The sequence below is a fragment of the Macaca fascicularis genome, chromosome 20 (genome assembly GCF_037993035.2).
Source record: "Macaca fascicularis isolate 582-1 chromosome 20, T2T-MFA8v1.1".
Classification (NCBI taxonomy): Eukaryota; Metazoa; Chordata; class Mammalia; order Primates; family Cercopithecidae; genus Macaca; species Macaca fascicularis.
The window spans coordinates 24,097,024-24,118,447 of NC_088394.1; the positions used below are offsets into that span (position 1 = coordinate 24,097,024).

General features: G+C 46.3%; 1 protein-coding gene across 35 annotated transcripts in view; it reads right to left on the minus strand.

Moving 5' to 3' along the window:
- The window catches only part of ARHGAP17 (Rho GTPase activating protein 17), a 118,416-nt gene extending 115,327 nt beyond the window's left edge, over positions 1-3,089 (minus strand). For 24 of the 35 annotated variants that reach the window (XR_012429475.1, XR_012429471.1, XR_012429470.1 and 21 more), the window contains exon 1: positions 2,930-3,089. Coding sequence is in view for 8 of the 35 variants with exons in the window: in XM_045382201.3 (XP_045238136.2) it covers positions 2,930-2,982 (53 nt within the window). In the remaining 27 variants the exon portion in view is untranslated. Of the gene's footprint in view, positions 1-2,390; positions 2,657-2,929 lie in introns of those variants that run through there. The other 11 variants (XR_012429467.1, XM_074028222.1, XM_074028211.1 and 8 more) reach the window with 2 other exon arrangements.
- Positions 3,090-21,424: the final 18,335 nt, after the last annotated feature.

Below are 21,424 nucleotides of genomic sequence, written 5' to 3' on the forward strand. Positions count from 1 at the left end.
TTCAGGCCATCTTCTCAAATAGACTTATCCACCCACTGTAAACAAATTGCATCATGAGAACTCATTCCTTCCAGGCATTACTAATTCTCCACATGTCCCTCCCCTGGAACCTTACAGTGAAATTACTCAAAGGTCTCCCTTCTGAGGAGAATATCTCACAGCAAGACACCACCTACAATTCCACAAATTGATAAACCAAAACACAATGGGCATGATATTCACATATATAATGTCCTTCTCCACCTAGATCACAGTGGCAAAAACAAAAAACCCCTTTGCTTTCTAGCCTTCATCTTGACCTAAAAACACCCAGAATCCTGATTCTGGGGCCAACGAACCACCTCCTTCCATACAGTAACAATTCCAGGCACTCTCCTACCTCCGTTTATCTTCCTTAGTCCTTTCTGATTACTCAAGTAGAAAACACACACACACACACACATATCTAGGAAATCAACAGCAAATAAGCGACAGGTTTCCCAGCAAAAACAGATGTTCTGACTTGGGGTGCATAATTGCCACACCCTTAATAGTTCTGTAATAGCTTCAGCTTCCACTGGCATCTAGCAATAAAGATTTTTAAAGACAGTCAAAGGTCAGGCCCAGAATTATAGCTCCAGCATTAATCACCATCTACTCTATCCACTTCACATTTTCCCATACTTGGGCCCACACCACCAGGGCGATCCAGTAAGAACTCAAATACCGGAATGAACAATGTCTATTGCACCCTGACTATGGGATAGGAACCACAGCAGACCCTGGGAATCAAAGGAGACACAGCAGGAACTCTCAAAGTGTTTAATCTGATGGAGAACACACACCAAAGGCAGTCACAGCACAGAAAAACAAGTGCTACAAAGGATTACCAGAACGTCCCGGAGAGGTATCCAATCTATGCTGAAGCATCATAGAATGCCTTTCAGAGGCAGAGAGACCTTTCCCAGAAGGCTGAAGAATGAGCACGAGGTACCTGGAGAAAAGGTGTGGTGGGAGAGGCTTCCAGGAGTTTCAAGTAGATGCTAGCATAGGAAAGCAAAACCTCCTGTGGAAACTGAAGGTAGGCAAGCATGGCCGGAATTTTAAAATGTGAAGGGGCCAGGCAAGGTGGTTCAGGCTTGTAGTCCCAGAACTTTGGGAAGCTGGGGCAGGCAGATCAGTCGAGGCCAGGAGTTGGAGACCACCCTAGGCAACATGGCAAAACCCCACTCTACAAAAAATACAAAAATTAGCGGCTGTGGTGGTGCCCACCTGTAGTTCCAGCTACATGGGTGGCTGAGGTGGGAGGTTCGCTTGAGCCCAAGGAAGTCAAGGCTGCAATGAGCCAAGATCGCACCACTACATCCCAGCCTGAGTGACAAACGGGGGACCTTGTTTCAAAAAAAAAAAAAAAAAGTGTGAAGGGAGAGCCTCTAAGATGACCCAGGAGCCAAAGAGACCCCAAATAGCTTGGTAGAATTAAATCTCAGAACTTTGTATAAAAAGAGTGAAAGTCCCTTACCTGTCACGAACAATGTAAAAACAGGCCACACTGACTATCTGACAAACGTTATCTTGGCACTTACTAAATACTAGTTCCACAATGCACCTTGCTCAGAACACTAACAAGGGTACGAAACTCAAAAGAAAGTATCATGTGCTTATAAATTGTTCCTTGAAACATCAGCAGCCATTACCACACGTGTTTACCTTCCTCTCAGCATTATTTCTTTAACTTTCCTGCAAATAACAGAAAAGTAGGTTTGTCTGGGTTTTACGGGCAGGGATCAACCCTGAAAATAAGAGTTAATTCTCAACACAATAACACCGTAGGGAATCGAAAAAATTAAACAAGGAAACTAAGCAAAAAGATGGAGGAAATGAAACAGTAAAAAGCAAATTTAGAAAACTCTAGAGGAAGTAAAAGTATTTTCATACACTCAGAAAAAAGAAGTGTCCCACGTGCTTCAGCCAAACCAAACTCCCCTTAACTGTTAAAAAACGAAAAACAAAAGAGCTGTAAAAAATTCATACTTTCATATCTCTTTGCTGAATAAACACTAAATCGGTACAGTACAGTCAGCTGCCCTGAAAGACCTTGAAATATTAGCCGCAGATAACACGGCACATGACAGTCACCTCCAGAAACTCTCAAAAACCACAAATCATTTCTTGTTCTGACAACCTGATCTACCAACTCTGCCATTTAATAATCAATAACGTTTCTTGTTAAGCACTTCAGCCGTAGCAAAGGAGACTTTTTAAATTGGCGCAAGGTGTCTCCATAATCCTTTTCTACCAATTCCAAATTTCTAAATGTCAAGAACTGGCAGCAGCAGTCCAGTTCCTAGGAGCCCTGGTTTTGAGACAGCACCACCTCCGAATTCCCTCAAAGGGCGTTCTGAACTCACTGAGCAAATCCCACCGGCTTTCACGTCCCCCTAGCCATTTCTTGCCGCCATGCACTTAACAGGAGAAGGACTTGCAAACAGAGAGAGCACCGGGAAAGCCTGGGAATGCCGCCCCCCACAGCACAGCGCTCGACAAAGCGTTAGGGACAGAAGTCACCGTTGTTGAGCCCAGGGCAGCGATCCGGGCTGGCTCGGCCCCCGGGAAGGGAGGAGAAGGACCGGGTCTACTCCCCGACGGCGATGCTCCCGGGGCAGGGACAATGGGCAGGGGACCCCGCGGGGTGGCGGAGGAGGCGGCGGCCCGCCCCAGTAGGTCTCGGGGGCCTGGCTGCGCTGGGAGACAGGCGGGCCGCCCGGAGCGCGGCGCTCGGGCCTCAGCGCGGCGCAGCCCCCGGGCCCGTGCCCCGCTGGTCTCGGGCGGGGCTGCGGCCCAGCTCAGAGCCGCCGGACCGAGGAGGAGCCGTCCCGCCCCCCGCCCTCCGCCCTCCGCCCTCCGCCCCCAGCCCCGGCGCGACCCCCGTGCGACCCGGCGCACTCGCCTGCCCACGGTCTGGTTCGCCAGCTGCTTCATGCGGTTGAACTGCTTCTTCATGGCGGCGGTGGCGGCGGCGGCCCGCGGGGCTCGGGCCGGGCAGGGCGGGAGACAGCCTGGCAGCTACTACATCGCTTCCCGGCCCAAGCGGCTGCGGCGGCTGCGGCTCCCCCAGCCGGCGGCCCCGCCCTCGCCACGTCACTTCCAGTGGCGCCGCCCGCCAGCCCTCTAAGTCTGGCCAACCCGAGCTGAGCCGAGTAGAGCCGAGTCGAGCGGAGCCGAGGCTAACAGTGCCCTACCTGACACCGGCAAAGAGCTAGAAGGCTCCGGGCGAGGAGACCACTGGGCTTCCTCCGCCTGGCCTCCCCTACCCCAACGTTGCCCGACCACCCTCTCGTTTATTTCAACGTATGAAAATCTGTTTCTGGCAGGGCGCAGTGGTTCAACGTTGTAATCTCAGCACTTTGGGAGGCCGAGGCCGGCAGATCACTTGAGGTCGGGAGTTCGAGAGCAGCCTGGCCAACACGGTGAAACCCTGTCTCTACAAAAAATACAAATTTAGCTGGGTGTAGTGGTGGGCGCCTGTAATCCCAGCTCCTCGGGAGGCTGAAGCAGGAAAATCGCTTTTACCCGAAAGGTGGAGGTTGCAGTGAGCCGAGATGGCGCCACTGCACTCCAGTCTGGGCACCAGAGTGAGACGCTGTCTTGAAAAAAAAAAAAAAAAAAAATGAAGGCCAATGTGTGTTTTCCTTAACACACGTGCTAACACACTCATGTCTTCCTGGTTTGGTGGCCTTGGCTCCAGCTCAGCCCATTCCTTGGGGTGGATGGGCAGCAATGTGGCTTCTTTCATCAGCCACATCTCAAATGTGCTCCTGAATGTCATAGGAAAAGGCAAGAGTTCCCTAACTATGGGATAAAGGAGACTGATGCCAGTTTGGAATTCTTAATATCAGAGAATGAGGGACTTCAAGATCTTTGTAGTGTCCTAGGAGAGACCTAGGAAGCATCAGAGCTTCAGATACAGCAGCAAACGAAACGTTATCGACATCAATTACAACAGAAAGGTAGCAATGAGCCTTCCTAAAGCAGGAAAGCAAACACTGCTGGATCGGTTGGAGGACTGGTAGCCAGCCCTGGAGTCAGCACATTCAGGGAAGGCTGGAGGTTCCCATTCACACTGCATCCCCTCCATTCCATGTGGTACCCATCATGCTTCAGTGTTCCACGATAATTACATGGGTTTTTATGACATAATTTCATCATAACAAGAAATAAACAGATTGTCCAATGAAGTTCTAAAACTTGAGTCTCCAGTTGGCCACTGGAAGTGTATTGCTCAGACTTATAAAATAGAAGGAACAACTAGTTTTGATGAAAATGAAATCTACAAACTACAAACACCAAATATTAATACCATCAAGGAGCTCAAACAAAAAAGAAGTCAGGATACTGATGACCATCACCTTGAATTATCAGTATTACAGAATGTTCATCAACAGACATTGAGGGAAATAAATAGTAAGCATCAAGAAAATCTAAGCAATTAGGAAGAAAAGATTGAAGAACTGGAAAATTTGTCACAGCAAGGTGGCTCAGGAATTGGAGTACCTGATCTCTCTAAACTTCAAGAGAAGGAAAACACTATTCATGCAAGCTCTTCAAATTGAAAAAGTAGAGTCTGCCAAAAAATTGAAGAATTTGAATATAGAGTAAAAGACAGAAATAAAAAATTATCTTCTGGGGCCAGGTGCGGTGGCTCACACCTGTAATCCCACACTTTGGGAGGTCAAGATGGGAAGATCACTTGAGCTCAGGAATTTGAGACTAGCCTGGAATCAAAACCCAGCTGCGTGAAACAGGACAAGACATTCAAAGACTCTGAGCTGTTTTTCAAGCAACAGAAGTTGAATGTCCCAAAATAGAAAACAGAAGTGAAATGCATAGTTTATTTAAATCTGAAACTGAAAGATTAGTGAAAGGAATGAAAGAGCAAGAATTGGAGATTAATCCTGAATCAAGGACCAGAGGTGGAAAGAATTGGAGAATAAATGTATAAGTAAAAATAATGTGACTTTAACTAAACAGATGGATCAGCTGTCCATCAATGAGGTGGGTCAGGAAGATATGGAGCTGCAGGGCCTTCAGACTAGAACAGCTTCGGCCTCTGACACCCATGGCGTTGCTCACCTTCAGCAGCAACTGCAAGCACCTGCTTTGGACAGAGAACAAATATAGACTGTTTGGAATAAGGCGGCTCAAGAAAGTAGCTGTCTCAAAAAGGAGGATCACCAAACAGTGGTTATCATTGCCGACAGTGGATATCATTGCTGACAATGAAGCAGGTCTCCACAAGCTGCAAGGGGAAAATAAAAAAACTGTCCACTAGTAATGGTTAGGAGAAATGTAAAGACACTGTTCAGAAGTCATCATGTCTTATTCTAGAAAAAGACATTGAAACAGATGCATTCAGTCAGAAATGTCAGACTTCAGTGACAATTTTGCAAGCATCCAGCATTGGTCATGAGATTGGAGGTGTTAACGGTAATCCATTTGAGGAGCTTCCACAAGGACCTAATAAATTAAAACAGCCAGTTAAGAAAATGGAAGTGTGGGCCGGTTGCGGTGGCTCATGCCTGTAATCCCAGGACTTTGGGAGGCTGAGGCGGGCGGATCACCTGAGGTCAGAAGTTTGAGACCAGCCTGGCCAACATGGCAAAACCCCATATCTACTAAAAATACAAAAAAAAAAAAAAAAAAATTAGCCAGGCGTGGTGGCGGGCGCCTGTAATCCCAGCTACTTGCGAGGCTGAGGCAAGAGAGTCGCTTGAACCTGGGAGGCAGAGGTTGCAGTGACCTGAGATCGCACCATTGCACTCCAGCCTGGGTGACAAGAATGAAACTCAATCTCAAAAAAAAAAAAAAAAAAAAGCAAATGGAAAGAGCAGCTGGTGACCACAGTGGGTGCAGCATGGGGCAGTCCAACTCCAAGAAGAACTTTCTCACCTTCAAACAAAGCTTTTAACTGACAGTGATCATGATTTTAAACTTCAGATGAACCGTGGTGACCTGATCCAAAAAACCTAAGGGAATGAAACTCAACTCAAAAACCCGGGGCAGGAGTTAGCACACACGCAGCACAGCATCGCGCAGCAAGGACAGTCTCTTCCCACAGCTGGATATTTTACCCCAGCTCCCCAGAGAAGCACTTTCTTCACATGCCGCAGAGTCTCTTTACGCAAGTGAGTCTCCTCTATCGAGTGAGTCTTCTAAATTACTCCAACGTATTGAAGAGCTAAGAAAATCACTGCAGGAAACAGATGCAACCATTAGATCCCTCCAAGGAGACAATCAGAGACTGTCTGATTCCATTGCTGCCACCTCAGAGCTAGAAAGAGAAGAACATAAATAATTGCATTCAGAAATTCAGCAGCTGAAGGAGAAACAAAATGTCTTACGCAGGTTACTTTAGGGGAAAAAACCTTTTCATCAAATCCAAAAGTAGTAAATTACATTCTTAGAGCGAAAATCTCACTAATAAATGAATAAAAATGAGCTTTTGAGTCAGGCAGTCAGACACCTGGAGCAGAGAATATCAATCTTAGAAAAGCATACAGGTAAACTAAAACAGGACAATGAAAAAAATAGTAGAAACATCCGGGAGGGGGGGAAAAAAACAGGCCACGGGCAGTGGCTCACACCTGTAATCCCAGCACCCACCCGAGGAGGGTGGATCACAAGGTCAGGAGTTCAAGACCAGCCTGGCCAAGATGGTGAAACCCCCGTCTCTACTAAAAATACAAAAGTTAGCAGGGCACGGTGACAGGCACCTGTAATCCCAGCTACTCGGGAGGCTGAGGCAGGAGAACCGCTTGAACCCGGGGGCGTACAGAGGTTGCAGTGAGCTGAGATCCCGCCACTGCACTCCAACCTGGACGAGAGAGTGAGAAGACTCCGTCTCAAATATATACATATATACTATATATATATATATATCAGGCATTACAAGAAATTAATATGCCAGATGTGGTGGCTCACGCCTATAATACCAGCACTTTAGGAGGCCAATGCAGGCGGGTCACACTTGAGCCCAGATGTTCAAGACCAGCCTAGGCAACATAGGAAGACCTTGTGTCTCTATAGAAAATTTTAAAAATTAGCTGGGAATGGTAGCATGCATTTGTAGCGCCAGCTACTTTGGCAGCTGAGAAGGGAGAATTGCTTAAGCCCAGGAGTTCAAGGCTGCAGTGAGCTATGATGACGACAATATACTCCAGCCTGGACAATAGCGGGAGACTCTGTTTCAAATAAAAAAAAAAAGTTAACAGTATTGGAGGTAAATCTAGTTTCTTCTGCAAACCAAATGGAAAATGCAAGCCAGGAAGCGAGCTTGAAGGTGAAATCATTAAATGAAAAACTGAATATGGGCCAGGTGCGTTGGCTCACACCTGTAATCCCAGCACTTTGGGAGGCTCAGGTGGGTGGATCACTTGAGGTCAGGAGTTCCAGACCAGCCTGGCCAACATGGTGAAACCCCATCTCTACTTTAAAAAAAGAAAGAAAAGAAAAAAATTATGCAGGCGTGGTGGCAGGCGTCTGTAATCCCAGCTACTCAGGAGGCTGAGGTGGGAGAATCACTTGAGCCTGGGAGGCAGAGGTTGCAGTGAGCAGAGATCGCACCACTGCACTCCAGCCTGGGCAACAAAATGAGACTTTGTCTCAAATAAACAAACAAACAAACAAACAAAAATATATATCTATATATATATAACACAAAGTTTAGGAAACACACCAGCTTTCATACCCAGAGGAGCAGATGCCAATCCCTGCTCCTCTGCTGTGTCTCTTATGAGCCTGGCTGGACTGGGACCATGTGGGTCAGGGCATGGTCTGTCAAATGCCGCTGCAGAGGCTTTGCCCACATCTGCACCTCCGCTGACTTAACCTGGCCAGAGTGCAGGAGCTGGGCTGAAAGGCTGTCAAAGCAATGGATGATTCTCAGAGACTGTGAAAGATCAAGCCATGCTGTGTATCTACTTTATCATTAAGTGGCCTTTAGGAAATAGTTATTTATTTGTTCTCAGGTTTGCTTTCCTTAATTTTTTTTTTTTTTTTTTTTTTTTTTTGAGACAGGACCCTGTCTCTATCACCCAGGCTGGCGTGCAGTGGAGCCATCTCAGCTCACTGCAACCTCCACCTCCCAGGGTCAAGCCATTCTCTCATCTCAGCCTCCTGAGTAGCTGGGATTACAGGCGCCCACCACCACGCCCAGCTAATTTTTGTATTTTTAGTAGAGATAAGGTTTCACCATTTTGGCCAGGCTGGTCTCCTGGCTTCAAGTGATCCGCCTGCCTTGGCCTCCCAAAGTGCTGGGATTACAGGTGTGAGTCATTGCACTCAGCCTCTTTAAATTTAATAAAAATATTCTTAATGATTTTAAGTGTCTTTGAAGGGCTGTAAAGGTATTCGCCCAACTTAAAACTGTGATTACTTCTTGTGAAGGTGGGTATTGGTGACATTGGAGGTTGTGGTCAAGGGATACTTCAGGTAGGGTTTATAATGGTTTTATTTTTTTGCAAGAAACAGGTATTTGTGTATACGTTGGCTAATTAAAATATTAATTTGTAGCCAGGCATGGTGGCTCATGCCTGTAATCCCAGCACTTTGGGAGGCTGAGGCAGAAGGATTCCTTGACCCTAGGAGTTTGAGACCAGCCTGGGCAACATAGTGAGATCTCGTCTCCACAAACAATAATTTAAAAAATTAGCTGTGCGTGGTGACGTGTGCCTGTAGTCCCAGATACTCCAGAAGCTGAGGCAGAGGATCCCTTGAGTCCAGGAGGTTGAGGCTGCAGTGGGCTGTGATCATGCCACTGCACACCAGCCTGTGCGACAAAGCAAGATCCTGTTTCAAAAAGAAAGAAAGAAAGAAATATATATATATTTGTGTTAAGGATCAAATATTAGAAACATCACAGGTGTATACTCCTCACGTAAGAAAAAAGATGAAGGGCACAAAAGTACAAGTTGCATAACATTTTAAAAATTAAATTTCCCTTTTTTGGCTACGTCTCACTCTCCTTTCCATTGCCTAGAAAACCACCTTATTGTTTACGTTTTTTTAATCTTTAAAAACAAAGTGCATATTTGTATATATGTCATTGTATTACTCTCTGATTTGCTTTCTATTTATTCTTATTTTATTATCATCATCATCATTATTTTGAGACAGAGTCTCGCTGTGTCGCCCAGGCTAGTTTGCAGTGACGTAATCATGGTTCACCGCAGGCTCAATATTGCAGGCCCAAGTGATCCTCCCACCTCAACCTCCCAAGTAGATGGGACCACAGGCATGTGCCACCACGCCCCGCTAATTTTTTAATTTTTTTTGAAGAGATGAGGTCTCCCTGTGCTGCCTAGGCTGGTCTCATACTTCTGAACTCAAGCAATCCTCCCACCTCCGTCCCCCCAAAGTGCTGGGATTACAGGCATCAGCCACTGTGCCTGCTGCTTTCTGGGAAAAAAAGAGAAATATATATATATGTGTGTATGTATATCTCACTACTTCTTGGACATCTTTTCAAATTTTCAAATGTGAATGGGATTTCATCATTATCTTTTTTTTTTTAGAGACAGGGTCGCACTCTGTCATCCAGATTGGCATGTAGTGGCACAGTCATAACCTATGGCAACCTCAAACTGCCAGGTTCAGCTATTCCTCCTGCCTCAGCCTCCCAAAGTGCTGGGATTACAAGCATAAGCCACCACACCAGGCCATCTTATTCTTTCTTTTTTTGTTTAAGATGGAGTCTTGCTCTGTCGCCCAGGCTGGAGTGCAGTGGCGCGATCTCGGCTCACTGCAACCTCTGCCTCCTGGGTTCATGCCATTCTCCTGCCTCAGCCTCCCGAGTAGCTGGGACTACAAGCACCCACCACCACAGCCGGCTAATTTTTTTTTTTTTTTTTTTTTTTTAGTAGAGACGGGGTTTCACCGTGTTAGCCAGGATGGTCTCGATCTCCTGACCTCGTGATCCGCCTGCCTCGGCCTCCCAAAATGCTGGGATTACAGGCGTGAGCCACTATGCCCGACCCAGGCCATCTTATTCTTTCTAAAAGCAAATGTTCATCCTATGCATATACTGTAATTTATTTAACTAGCTCCTACTTGTCAGCATTTAAGTCGTTTGTGCCCCAAATCCTAGGAAATGTTCATGGACAACTCCCCTGTTTATTTCCTCAAGGACCTCTCCAAATTTTTATCACTTTGCTCAGGCATGATCATGCCTTATTAAGACATTAGAGACCACCAGTCAAGACCCCCATTCCTGTATCCCACCATCCTTTCTTCATTCATCTCTACTCCTTCCCTTTTGTTTCAGAGGAAAGGGATCCAGCTTTGTAGTTGAAGGCTAACAATCCCCTGGACATTATCTATTCAGACTTCTTCAAAGACCTCATTCTACTAATCTCCCATTCTGCTTTGTCTTTCATCTGCCTCTGTCCCTAAGCACATGAGCATGGCTGTTTCTCCTGATACATCACATTCTCCTTTCAGCTCCTCCAGCAACCAACCACTTTATCTCCCTGTCTCTCTATCATCTGAAAGAATTCTTTACTCTTTATAACTGTCTCATTTTGTATTGACTTCTTTTTGAAAGTTCTACGAAATCTTTTCTCATTTATGCCCCAGGAATCTTCTCATGGCTAAATCCAATGCATATATATTTCTGTCTTCAGTTCACTTAAGTCTGATAAATGTTAACCACATATTCCACATACTTATTCTTTAAATTTCTTTTTTTTTTTTTTTTTGAGACGGAGTCTCACTCTGTCACCCAGGCTGGAGTGCAGGGGCGTGATCTTGGCTCACTGCAACTTCTGCATCCCGGGTTCAAGCGATTCCGCTGCCTCAGCCTCCCAAGTAGCTGAGATTACAGGCGTGTGCCACCATGCCCAGCTAATTTTTTTGTATTTTTACAAAATACAAAAGAGACGGGGGTTTCACCATGTTGGCCTGGATGGTCTCCATCTCCTGACCTTGTGATCCGCCCGCCTCGGCCTCCCAAAGTGCTGGGATTACAGGCGTAAGCCAACGTGCCTGGCCTCATTCTTTAAATTCTTTCTGTCTTCTTCATTTTTAGTGATACCACTCTCCCCAGGTTCCCTTCCTCACACCAGACCCTTCTTTCTCAGTCTCTTTTGTGGCTTCTTCTTCTGACACCTCTTAACTGTAAATATACTTCAAAGTACCATCTTTAACTAACAGGATCTTCTCATTCTCCCTGCAGTCTCAGGGCCAGCTCATCCACTCCCATGATTCTGCTTTCACTGGTATGTCAATAACATCTGAATGTCTATGTCTAACCACCTCATTCTCCTGATGCCACACTGATTTATCTAATTGTCTGCTCGTCTATCAGGATGTCCATAAGCATCTCAAAGTCAACATGTCTAAAAAGAAGCATCACCGGGTGCGGTGGCTCACGCCTGTAATCCCAGCACTTTGGGAGGCTGAGGCAGGCGCATCACGAAGTCGGGAGATCGAGGCCATCCTGGCTAACAAGGTGAAACCCCGTCTCTACTAAAAATACAAAAACTTTAGCTGGGCATGGTGGCGGGTGCCTGTAGTCCCAGCTACTCAGGAGGCTGAGGCAGGAGAATGGCATGAACCCGGGAGGCAGAGATTGCAGTGAGCCGAGATCGCACCACTGCACTCCAGCCTGGGTGACAGAGCAAGGCTCTGTCAAATAAATAAATAAATAAATAAATAAATAAATAAATAAATATAAATAAAAGAAGCATCATGCCTTTAATCCCAGCACTTTGGGAAGCTGAGGTGGGTGGATCACTTGAGGTCAGGAGGTCAAGACAAGCCTGGCCAACATGGTGAAACCCTGTCCCTACTAAAAATACAAAAAATTAGCCGGGCATGGTGGTGCATGCCTGTAATTTCAGATACTTGGGAGGCTGAGGTAGGAGAATAGCTTGAGTCTAAGAGGCGGAGGTTGCAGTGAGCCAAGATTGTGTCACTGCACTCCATCCAGCCTGGGCGACAGAGCAAGACTCCAACTCAAAAAACCATTTTTTTTTAAATCAGCTAGACGTGTTGGCACATGCATGTAGTCTTAGCGAGGCACGCTCGTGTGTGTGTATCCAGAGGCTAAAGTGGGAGGATTTCCTAAGCCCAGGAGGTAGAGGCTGCAGTAAGCCATGATTGTGCCACTGTACTCTAGTCCGAGTGACTGAGTGAGACCCTGTTCAAATAATAATAATAGAAAAGTGAAAGAAACTCAATATATTCCATTATACCCTTCTTATCACCCAAGGAAGAGGCCTCAGAACCATGACTGATTTCTCTCTTTCGCTCTCCCTTTTATTTTTGAGACAGAGTCTCACTTTGTCACCTGGGCTGGAGTGCAGTGGCACGATTTTGACTCCACCTCCCGGGTTCAAGCAATTTTCATGCCTCAGCCTCCTGAGTAGCTGGATTACAGGTATACACCACCACAGCCGGCTAATTTTTTTGTATTTTTAGTAGAGATGGGGTTTCACCATGTTAGCCAGGTTGGTCGCGAACTCCTGACTTCAGATGAACTGCCTTCCTCGGCCTAACAAGGTGCTGTCTCTCTCTCTCTTTCACACCCCCTTCATATGCAATGAACCAACAAATATATCACATTTTGTTCCTCTTTTCCCTGTCCCCATGTCTGTGGTTCATTCCTTCCTGTCCTTATATGGACTGGTGCCATTGACTCCTTAGTGATCTTGCTGGTTCTACTCTTGGCCTCCCTTGAATCCATTCTCCACACCACCATGAGGGTGGACTTTCTAGCATGAAAATCTGATAACGTTGCTTCCCTACTTTAAGTTATTTCAGGAGTTCCCACAGCCTGCGGTCCAAACTTTAGCAGGGTATTTGAGGCCTTGCCTTCGAGAGCCTTGCTTTCTACTCGCAGGCCACCTTCCAGCCACATGTTACTTCTTGCAAACCCCAAACAGACTATTACCCAAATAACTTTAAACCCATAAGCCTAATCATAGCAGGGTGATGCCTTTAACAAAGTTTGCACCAGAAATGTTTTATTTTTTATTTTGTTTTATTTATTTATTTATTTATTTTGAGACAGAGTCTTGCTGTGTCACCCAGGCTGGAGTGCAGTGGGGCAGAGTCTCGGCTCACTGCAGCCTCCACCTCCTGGGTTCAACACCTAACCAGGAGAAAGAGGACCACAGAGTGAGGTAGTCATCGAAAACATGAGCTTTACAGATGTCCCCCAGGATGGCCAATACAGGTAATTGAGGGACCTGTGTGGCACTTGTATAGGAATAGTGGGTCTCCACTGGGGTGTGAGTAATCAATGACTGTGGTGATAGGGAAACAGGGGTGGAGGTGTGAAGGGATGATGTGCATTTTCCACTTTGTCACTTAAATAAAGGTTCTTCCAGGAGCACATATGCCTCTTGAGCCTGCTGTTTGGGGATATCAGAGAAGTGGAAGATTCTATTAATGCCTTCTCCAAGAGCCCGTGGGGCACTGTGGATTCTGAAATGTGAAATGAGTACCCTGATCACTACCAGTAATGTGTAGGACTTCCAAGAGTACACAGAATGCCATAGTGAGGACTTGTATTGTGGCCTTAGTATATGTAGATGTAGAGATATCTTTTGTTGTTGTTGTTGTTAATTGAGACAGAGTCTTGCTCTGTCGCCCAGGCTGGAGTGCAGTGATACAATCTCAGCTCACTGCAACCTCCGCCTCCTGGGTTCAAGTGATTCTCAGGCCTCAGCCTCCCAGGTAGCCAGCTAATTTTTGTATTCTCAGTAGAGACTGCCATGTTGGCCAGGTTGGTCTCGAACTCCTGACTTCAAGTGATCCTCCCGCCTTGACCTCACAAAATGCTGAGATTACAGGTGTAAGCCACCACACCTGACCATTTTAAAAACATGAGTTGCCTATTACCTTGGTTTATATTTTCAGTATTTATGAGGCAAGAGATTCCCAAAGTTCTTTATTAGCACAAAGGGAACAATTCTTAGACAATGGCCCAAGGGTTTGTTATTAATATGGAGATGGAGTCATTTGTTGGCTAGGGCATTGCTGTGGTCTGAATGTTTCTGTCTCCCTGAAACTCAAATGTTGACATTTTAACTCCCAAGGTATTAGGATGTGGGGCTCTTGTGACGTGATCAGGGCACAAGGGCAGAGTTATCATGAATGTGATTAGCGTTCTTATAAGACAGACCCGAGAGAGACACCTCGCTCCTTTGACCAAGTAAGGAAACAGCAAGACAGCACCGTCTATGAGTCAGAAAGCAGGCCCTCACCAGACACAGAGTCTGCCTTGACCTTGGACTTGCCAGCCTGCAGAACCATGATACATAAATTTCTGTGGTTTATTTTTATGTACGTATGTGTTTATTTTTTGAGAAAGGGTCTCTCTCTGTCACCAAGGCTAGAGTGCAGTGGCACAATCATAGCTCACTGTAGTCTTGAACTCCTGGACTCAAGTGATCCTCCCCATCTCAGCCTAGTCCCAAGGTTGGGACTACAGGCACACTCCACCATACCCAGTTAGTTTTTTAATTTTTTTTTGTAGAGATGGGGTTTCGCCACATTGCCCAGACTGGTCTTGAATTCCTGAGCTAAAGTGATCTTCCCACCTTAGTCTCCCAAAGTGCTGGGATTAAAGGTATTAGCCACTGTGCCCAGCCATTCTTTCATTTATAAGTATAAACTTAGTTTACGGTATTTTGTTATAGCAGCCAAAATGGACTAAGATAGCCATTCAGTGCTTACTGCTTGAAGTGTAGCCACTTGTGCTGACCTCTGGGTTTCATTCTTTGTAAGAAACATGCTGGTTAAGGGATGGAAAACAGCAACATCGTACTGAGCAACATTGCACTATTGTATAATGGTGGCAATGACATCCACGAAGAATATGGACTTTTGGCTGGGTGCAGTGGTTCACACCTGTAATCCCAGCATTTTGGGAAGCTGAGGTGGGCAGATCACCTGAGGTCAGGAGTTTGAGACCAGCCTGGCCAACATGGCGAAACCCTGTCCTGCTAAAAATACAAAAATTAGCCAGGCGTGGTGGCAGGTGCCTGTAATCACAGCTACTTGGGAGGCTGAGACCCGGGAGGCGGAGGCTGCAGTGAGCCGAGATCGTGCCATTGCACTCCAGCCTGGGCAACAAGAGCGAGACTCTGTCTCAAAAAACAAAACAAAACAAAAAATTTCCTCAAAGGAGGATGCCATAAATATAATGTTATACCTGTACTCTTGGAGAAAGGTGGATGCCATCAAGATCCTGCCTGCAGAGATTGTGTGTGATGGCAGAGGTGTTTAGATACCCTGTGGGAATGGTAGCAAAGTAAAGATGGTAGCAAAGCATCCCTTTGGAGGTCAAGGAAAACTGACTGAGAGGTCCTTGAAATAGACAGAGCCAAAACCATACGATAGCAAAATATGTCCCATATTTCAATTTAGTGGGATTCCAGGTGTCCAGGTGGTTTCTTCTTCTTCTTCTTTTTTTTTTTTGAAATGGAGTTTCACTCTTGTCATCCAGGCTAGAGTCTAATGGCATGGTCTCGGCTCAGTGCAACCTCCGCCTCCTGGGTTCAAGTGATTCTCCTGCCTCAGCCTCCTGAGTACCTGGGATTGCAGGTGCCCCCCACCATGCCTGGCTAAGTTTTGTATTTTTAGTAGAGATGGTGTTTCATCATGTTGGCCAGGCTGGTCTCAAATTCTTCACCTCAGGTGAGCTACCCACCTCGGCCTCCCAAAGTGCTGGGATTACAGGCATAAGTCACCATGCCTGGCCGGATTCCAGGTGTTGTAAGGGTCTCCCCACCCCTATCCAAATTCTCTCAAGCTACAGGGGTTTTTTTGTCATCAGATCACATGTGGTGTGAATCTTCTCAGAGGTTATGGGGAAAGGGAGACCAGCAGCCTGCTCTGTGGGTAGCCATCCTCCTTCTCCAGGGAATGCTAGTCAATCTACTAGTGTTGTGGTCCACACCCAGTAAATTCACTTTGTCTAGAGTCCAAGTAACCAAATTTCCCTGAATTACCAGCTGTTTTGAATCAAAGGCTCACCCAGCAACAAAGGTGTGCCAATACATCTGCCTCCACCTTCTTCTAGTCACCTTCAGTCTCACCGTCCAGACCTATGGGATTAACACCTTGTACTACTTACTGTTCGACGTTATCCACTAACACCCATGGAATGTAGACACTGCCAAGCTGGGAGATGATGCTTGCGTGTGGTTTGTATTACTTTTTTGGCAGAGGATGACTCCAAGAAAATGGTGTATTCAGCCCATTACCAATACCCCTGGCAAAACTTCCTAACCTCAGCCATTCCCCACTGTCATTTCTGCCTTGACTATCAATGAACTCTTGTGCCTCCACTGAATACTAAGCAAGCATTTGCTATCCGATCTCACCCCAAGGTGTGTATTCTGGGTTTCTGTTATGTTGCTTTTTGTTGTTGTTGTTTAATTTATATAGAAAGCTAGTTTCATTGGCTTGTGGTTCTGCAGGCTTTACAGGAAACATGGTGCTGGCGTCTGCTCAGCTTGTAAGCAGGGAAGCGAGAACATGCATGTTTTACTTTGTGTTTCTGAGTCGTTTCACTTAAGATAATGGCCCCCAGTTGCAACCATGTTGAGTTCTGCATGGCTGGGGGCCTCAGGAAACTTACAGTTATGGTGGAAGGGGAAGCAGGCACATCTTACATGGCGGCAGAAGAGAGAGAGCTATTTTGCTTTTTTAAATGGGTGTGAATCAAAGTTCTTTTTTTTTTTTTTTTTTTTTTTTTTTGAGACTGAGTCTCGCTGTGTCTCCCAGACTGGAGTGCAGTGGCGCGATCTCGGCTCACTGCAAGCTCCACCTCCCGGGTTCACGCCATTCTCCTGCCTCAGCCTCCCAAGTAGGTGCCCACCACCACGCCCGGCTAATTTTTTGTATTTTTAGTAGAGACGGGGTTTCACCGTGTTAGCCAGGATGGTCTCGATCTCCTGACCTCATGATCCACCTACCTCGGCCTCCCAAAGTGCTGGGATTACAGGCGTGAGCCACCATGCCCAGCCTTTAAGAATGGATATTCTTAAAGTATATCCATTGCCTGTGTCCAACACCTGACAGATAATCAAATGGAATACAGAAGCATAGTTCTTCTTTTATTTATAAAATATTTTATAACAAAACTAGTAAAAAATATATGCATCTTGAATATGCATCATAATGAAACAGACACAGGTGAACTCACTCCCACCTGAGAAACTGAGAATGTGTCTATGTGCTCCTTCCCTGCCTCTCCCTACCCTCTCGTGTGCTACCGTCCCCACTCCCTAGAGGTCATCAATGTCCTGACTTTTTTTCTTCTCAGGTCTTGGCTTTTCTGTATAGTATTTTACCGTATGTGTATGTTTCTCTAAACAACATTAGTTTTACTTGGTTTGAACTTTACAAAAGTGTTGTTAGACTTCCTTCTTTCACTGAACATCACGTTTCTGAAATTCAGCCCTTGATGCTACCTGAGAGTTCGAGTTCATTGATTTTTACTGCCACGTGGTTTCCCATTGTATTACTTTTCCACACGCTACTCCTTTCACTACATTTCAAAGGCGATCATGTCTCCAAAGCTCTTAGCACAGTCCCTGGCATGGACAGCACTTAACAAAGTTTTGTTAAACTGTTGCGTGACAACGAGCCCAGACTGAACGTAACAACTGACGTTTGCTTCTGGCTGGATTCTCTGTCCTTAAAATTTCGTGATGAGTCACAAGAAACCTGGTGGCCTCTCCAGGCACCTAAGACTACACTTCCCAGAAAGCATCGCGGTACTCTGCTACTGATTTTAGTTTCCTTTTTCCATCAGCAAACTTGTGGGTGGGCGGGGCCAAAAGACTTAGCCAATGAGTACCTTCGTAGGCTGAGAGGGCGGGATAAATGCCCAATGAGAGACTCGGAAGAGGAGCCAATAAGCGGAGAGGTTGCTGGGGCAGCCGGCGTGGGCGGTGTCACTGAACTGGGCCACCTGAGCCAGGTGGAGTGTTACTCTTCTCTTCTGCCTTCTGCCTGTGACTAGCGCCGTCCCCCGCCGCCCGTCGACCCCGATTCCAGGTCCCTGGCGGACATATCGCCCTGGGACCTCCACGCCCATGGCCACTAGGCAGAGGGAGTGTTCCTTCACCTCCTGCTCTTACACCTCGAGCTGCAACGCGGACGACGAGGGCATGCGCAGCACCTGCGAAGATGCTTCCCTGTGCAAGAAGTGACTGCCAGGCGCGGAGTTCGGGGCCGGCATCGGGAGCACGGGCCTAGGTGGGAGGCGGGCCTGCGTCTGAAGAATGCGCTTGGAGGCTGGCAGGTTGCAGCTCCCGCCTCGCACGACCCTCGCTTCCCAACTGTGAAATGCACAGAACAGGGCTTCATTTATTTAACGAATCGTTTCTGAGCTCCTGCTGTGAGCCGGGCATGGAACAAGCGCCTGAACCAGGGAGACGGGGTCTTGGCGTTCTCGGAGCTAAACGCTGCTAGAAAGACAAACATGATGCACTTAACTACTGTCTTGGTAGATTATGAGCATGAGTGGTGCAGGTTCTCTCTCTTGTAGGTATGATCCCCGTTGTGCACCTGAAACTCAGGCGATGAATTTCAGTGAAGGAAATGACCTGTCTAGGGCCACATAATAGTGTTTGAAAAGCCAGTACCACACTGAGTCTCCACTATTAAGGGTGTGGTGGTGAGGGTGGGGTCGTAGGGAGCACAGGTGTCAGAGAAAGAGAAAACATGAGGCTTGAGTGTCCTCCATTTATTCACTCATTCATTCTACAAAAATTGAGAGCTTACTTTGTGCCAGGGTCTTATTTGGGCTAGTTGGTGGGGATTCAATAATGGGAATACGCCAAGAACAAGACAGACATGCTACCTGACGTACTGGAATGCACGGTTTAGTTGGGAAAGACTGACAAGAAATACTTATCCGTGAGATACATAATTAAAATTTGGTGTTGTGCACTGAGAAATACCGCGGTGTCATTAGAGTTTGTAATTTAGTAATGTTTAAGCTGAGAGCAAAAGGCTTCAAAAATAGGGATGTAGGCCAGACGCGGTGGCCCACGCTTGTAATCCCGGCACTTTAGAAGGCTAAGGCGGGCGGATCACCTGAGGTCAGGAGTTTGGGACCAGCCTGATCAACATGGAGAAACCCCATCTCTACTAAAAATATAAAATTAGCCGAGCAGGGTGGCGGGTGCCTGTAATCCCAGCTACTCAGAAGGCTGAGGCAGGAGAATCGCTTGAACCCGGAAGGCAGAGGTTGCAGTGAGCTGAGACTGCGCCTTTGGACTCCAGCCTGGACAGCAAGAGCAAAACTCCATCTCAATGATAATATATTAATAATAATGTAGGAGAGTGCTCAGGCAGCACAAGGGAGGAGTATGAACTGTTAGAGGATCTCAAAGAATGCCTTCTAGGTGAGAGATGTAGGCTTGCCACATAGGGATTATAGAGTGGGGAAAACCAGTTTTGAACTAAGCCTTGCACTTTCTGTAGGTTCCTGGAGACTAAGTTGTCATTCAGAGCATGGATTCTGGAACCAAAGTCTGTCAAACTTAGTGCCACTCACTAGCTGTGTAAAATGGGGGAAGTTACAGACCGGGTGCGGTGACTCACGCCTGTAATCCCAACACTTTGGGAGGCTGAGGCCGGCGGATCACGAGGTCAGGAGATCGAGACCATCCTGGCGAACACAGTGAAACCCTATCTCTACTAAAAATACAAAAAAATTAGGTGGGCGTGGTGGCGAGCGCCTGTAGTCCCAGTTTGGGGGGCTGAGGCAGGAGAATGGCATGAACCCAGGAGGCAGAGCTTGCAGTGAGCTGAGATCTCCCCGCTGCACTCCAGCCTGAGGATAGAGCGAGACTCCGTCCAGCAAAAAAAGGGGGGAAGTCACTAAACCATTCTGCGCCTCAGTTTTCTGATCTGTAAAATGGGGATGATAATACTACCTACTTCATAGGTGGTTGTGAAGATTAAATGATATTTAATGTTAGTACAGCACTGCAGTAGTATCTGGCATGTTGTTGGCAGTGGTTGATTAAATAGATAAATACACAAATATTAAAGACAGTCCCTGGTGAAATTTGTGACCTTAAATGGATCACAATCAGCGTTATCTCTTCTCTAGTTTTCATTTGTTATTGGCCACATCTATAGCACTGTTTATTTTATTTCAATTAATTAATTTATTTTTTGAGACAGGGTTTAGGCTCTTTCGCCCAGGCTGGAATGCAGTGGCGTGATTATGACTCACTGCAGCCTCAACCTCCTGGGCTCAAGTGATCTTCCAGCCTAAGCCCTCCAAGTAGCTGGGACTATTGGCTCATGCCACCACGCCTGGCTACTTTTTTTATTTTTTTGTAGAGACAGGGTCTCACTTTGTTGCCCAGATTGGTCTCAAACTCCTGGGCCCAAGCTGTCCTCCTGTGTCAGCCTCCCAAAGTGCTGGGACTACAGGCGTGAACTACTGCACCTGGCCTATACCACTGATTAATTAGAAATGATTTTTTTCCTGGCCATGTGCAGTGGCACATACCTGTAATCCTAGCACTTTGGGAGGCTGAGACGGGTGCATCACTTGAAGCCAGGAGTTCGAGACCAGCCTAGCCAACATGGTGAAACCCTGTCTCTACTAAAAATACAAAAATTAGTCATGCATGGTGGCACTCTCCTGTGATCCCAGCTATTTGGGAGGCTGAGACATGAGAATCGCTTGCACCTTGGAGATGGAGATTGCAGTGAACTGAGATCATGCCACTGCACTCCAGCCGGGGTGATAGAAATTATAAATTTGTCTGTCTCTAAAAATTATAATAATAATAAAAGTAATAATTTTTCTCATATTGACTGCTATTTGTGAAGAGAATCTGAAGTGACATTAAAATTGTCAGAAATAAAATTCTGTTTAGTAGCACATTAGGGTTAGCACATTTGTTGGTAATATTTTCTGCAAACTTGCTTATATAAAAATAGTAAGTTATAAAATAGTTCAAACAGAAAGAAAAGTACAGAGAAATAGAGCATGCCCCTCCTTGACTCTCTGTTGGATAGTTTTGATAATTTCAGGTTTTCTCTGCATCAGTTTCTGATGCCCTCTTGGTCTACAAACATCTAAACATAATAGGGGAAGGTTTGGTTTGGAGCTGCAGAGAATATAAAGCAGCCCTTCCTAACCTGAACAGCATAGCCTGGGAGGCCTAAGAAAAATTCAGATGTTCAGGGCCCACTGTAGTCCAGTGAATCAGAATCTTCTGGATCAAGTCCAGGATAATAAAGACCATAGGTGTTTACCATCTTAGTGCATTTTACAACAGCTTTTTTTTTTTTTTTGAAACAAAGTCTCGCTCTGCTGCCCAGGCTGGAGTGCAGTGGCGCGATCTCAGCTCATTGTAACCTTCGCCTCCCGGGTTCAAGCGATTCCTCTGCCTCAGCC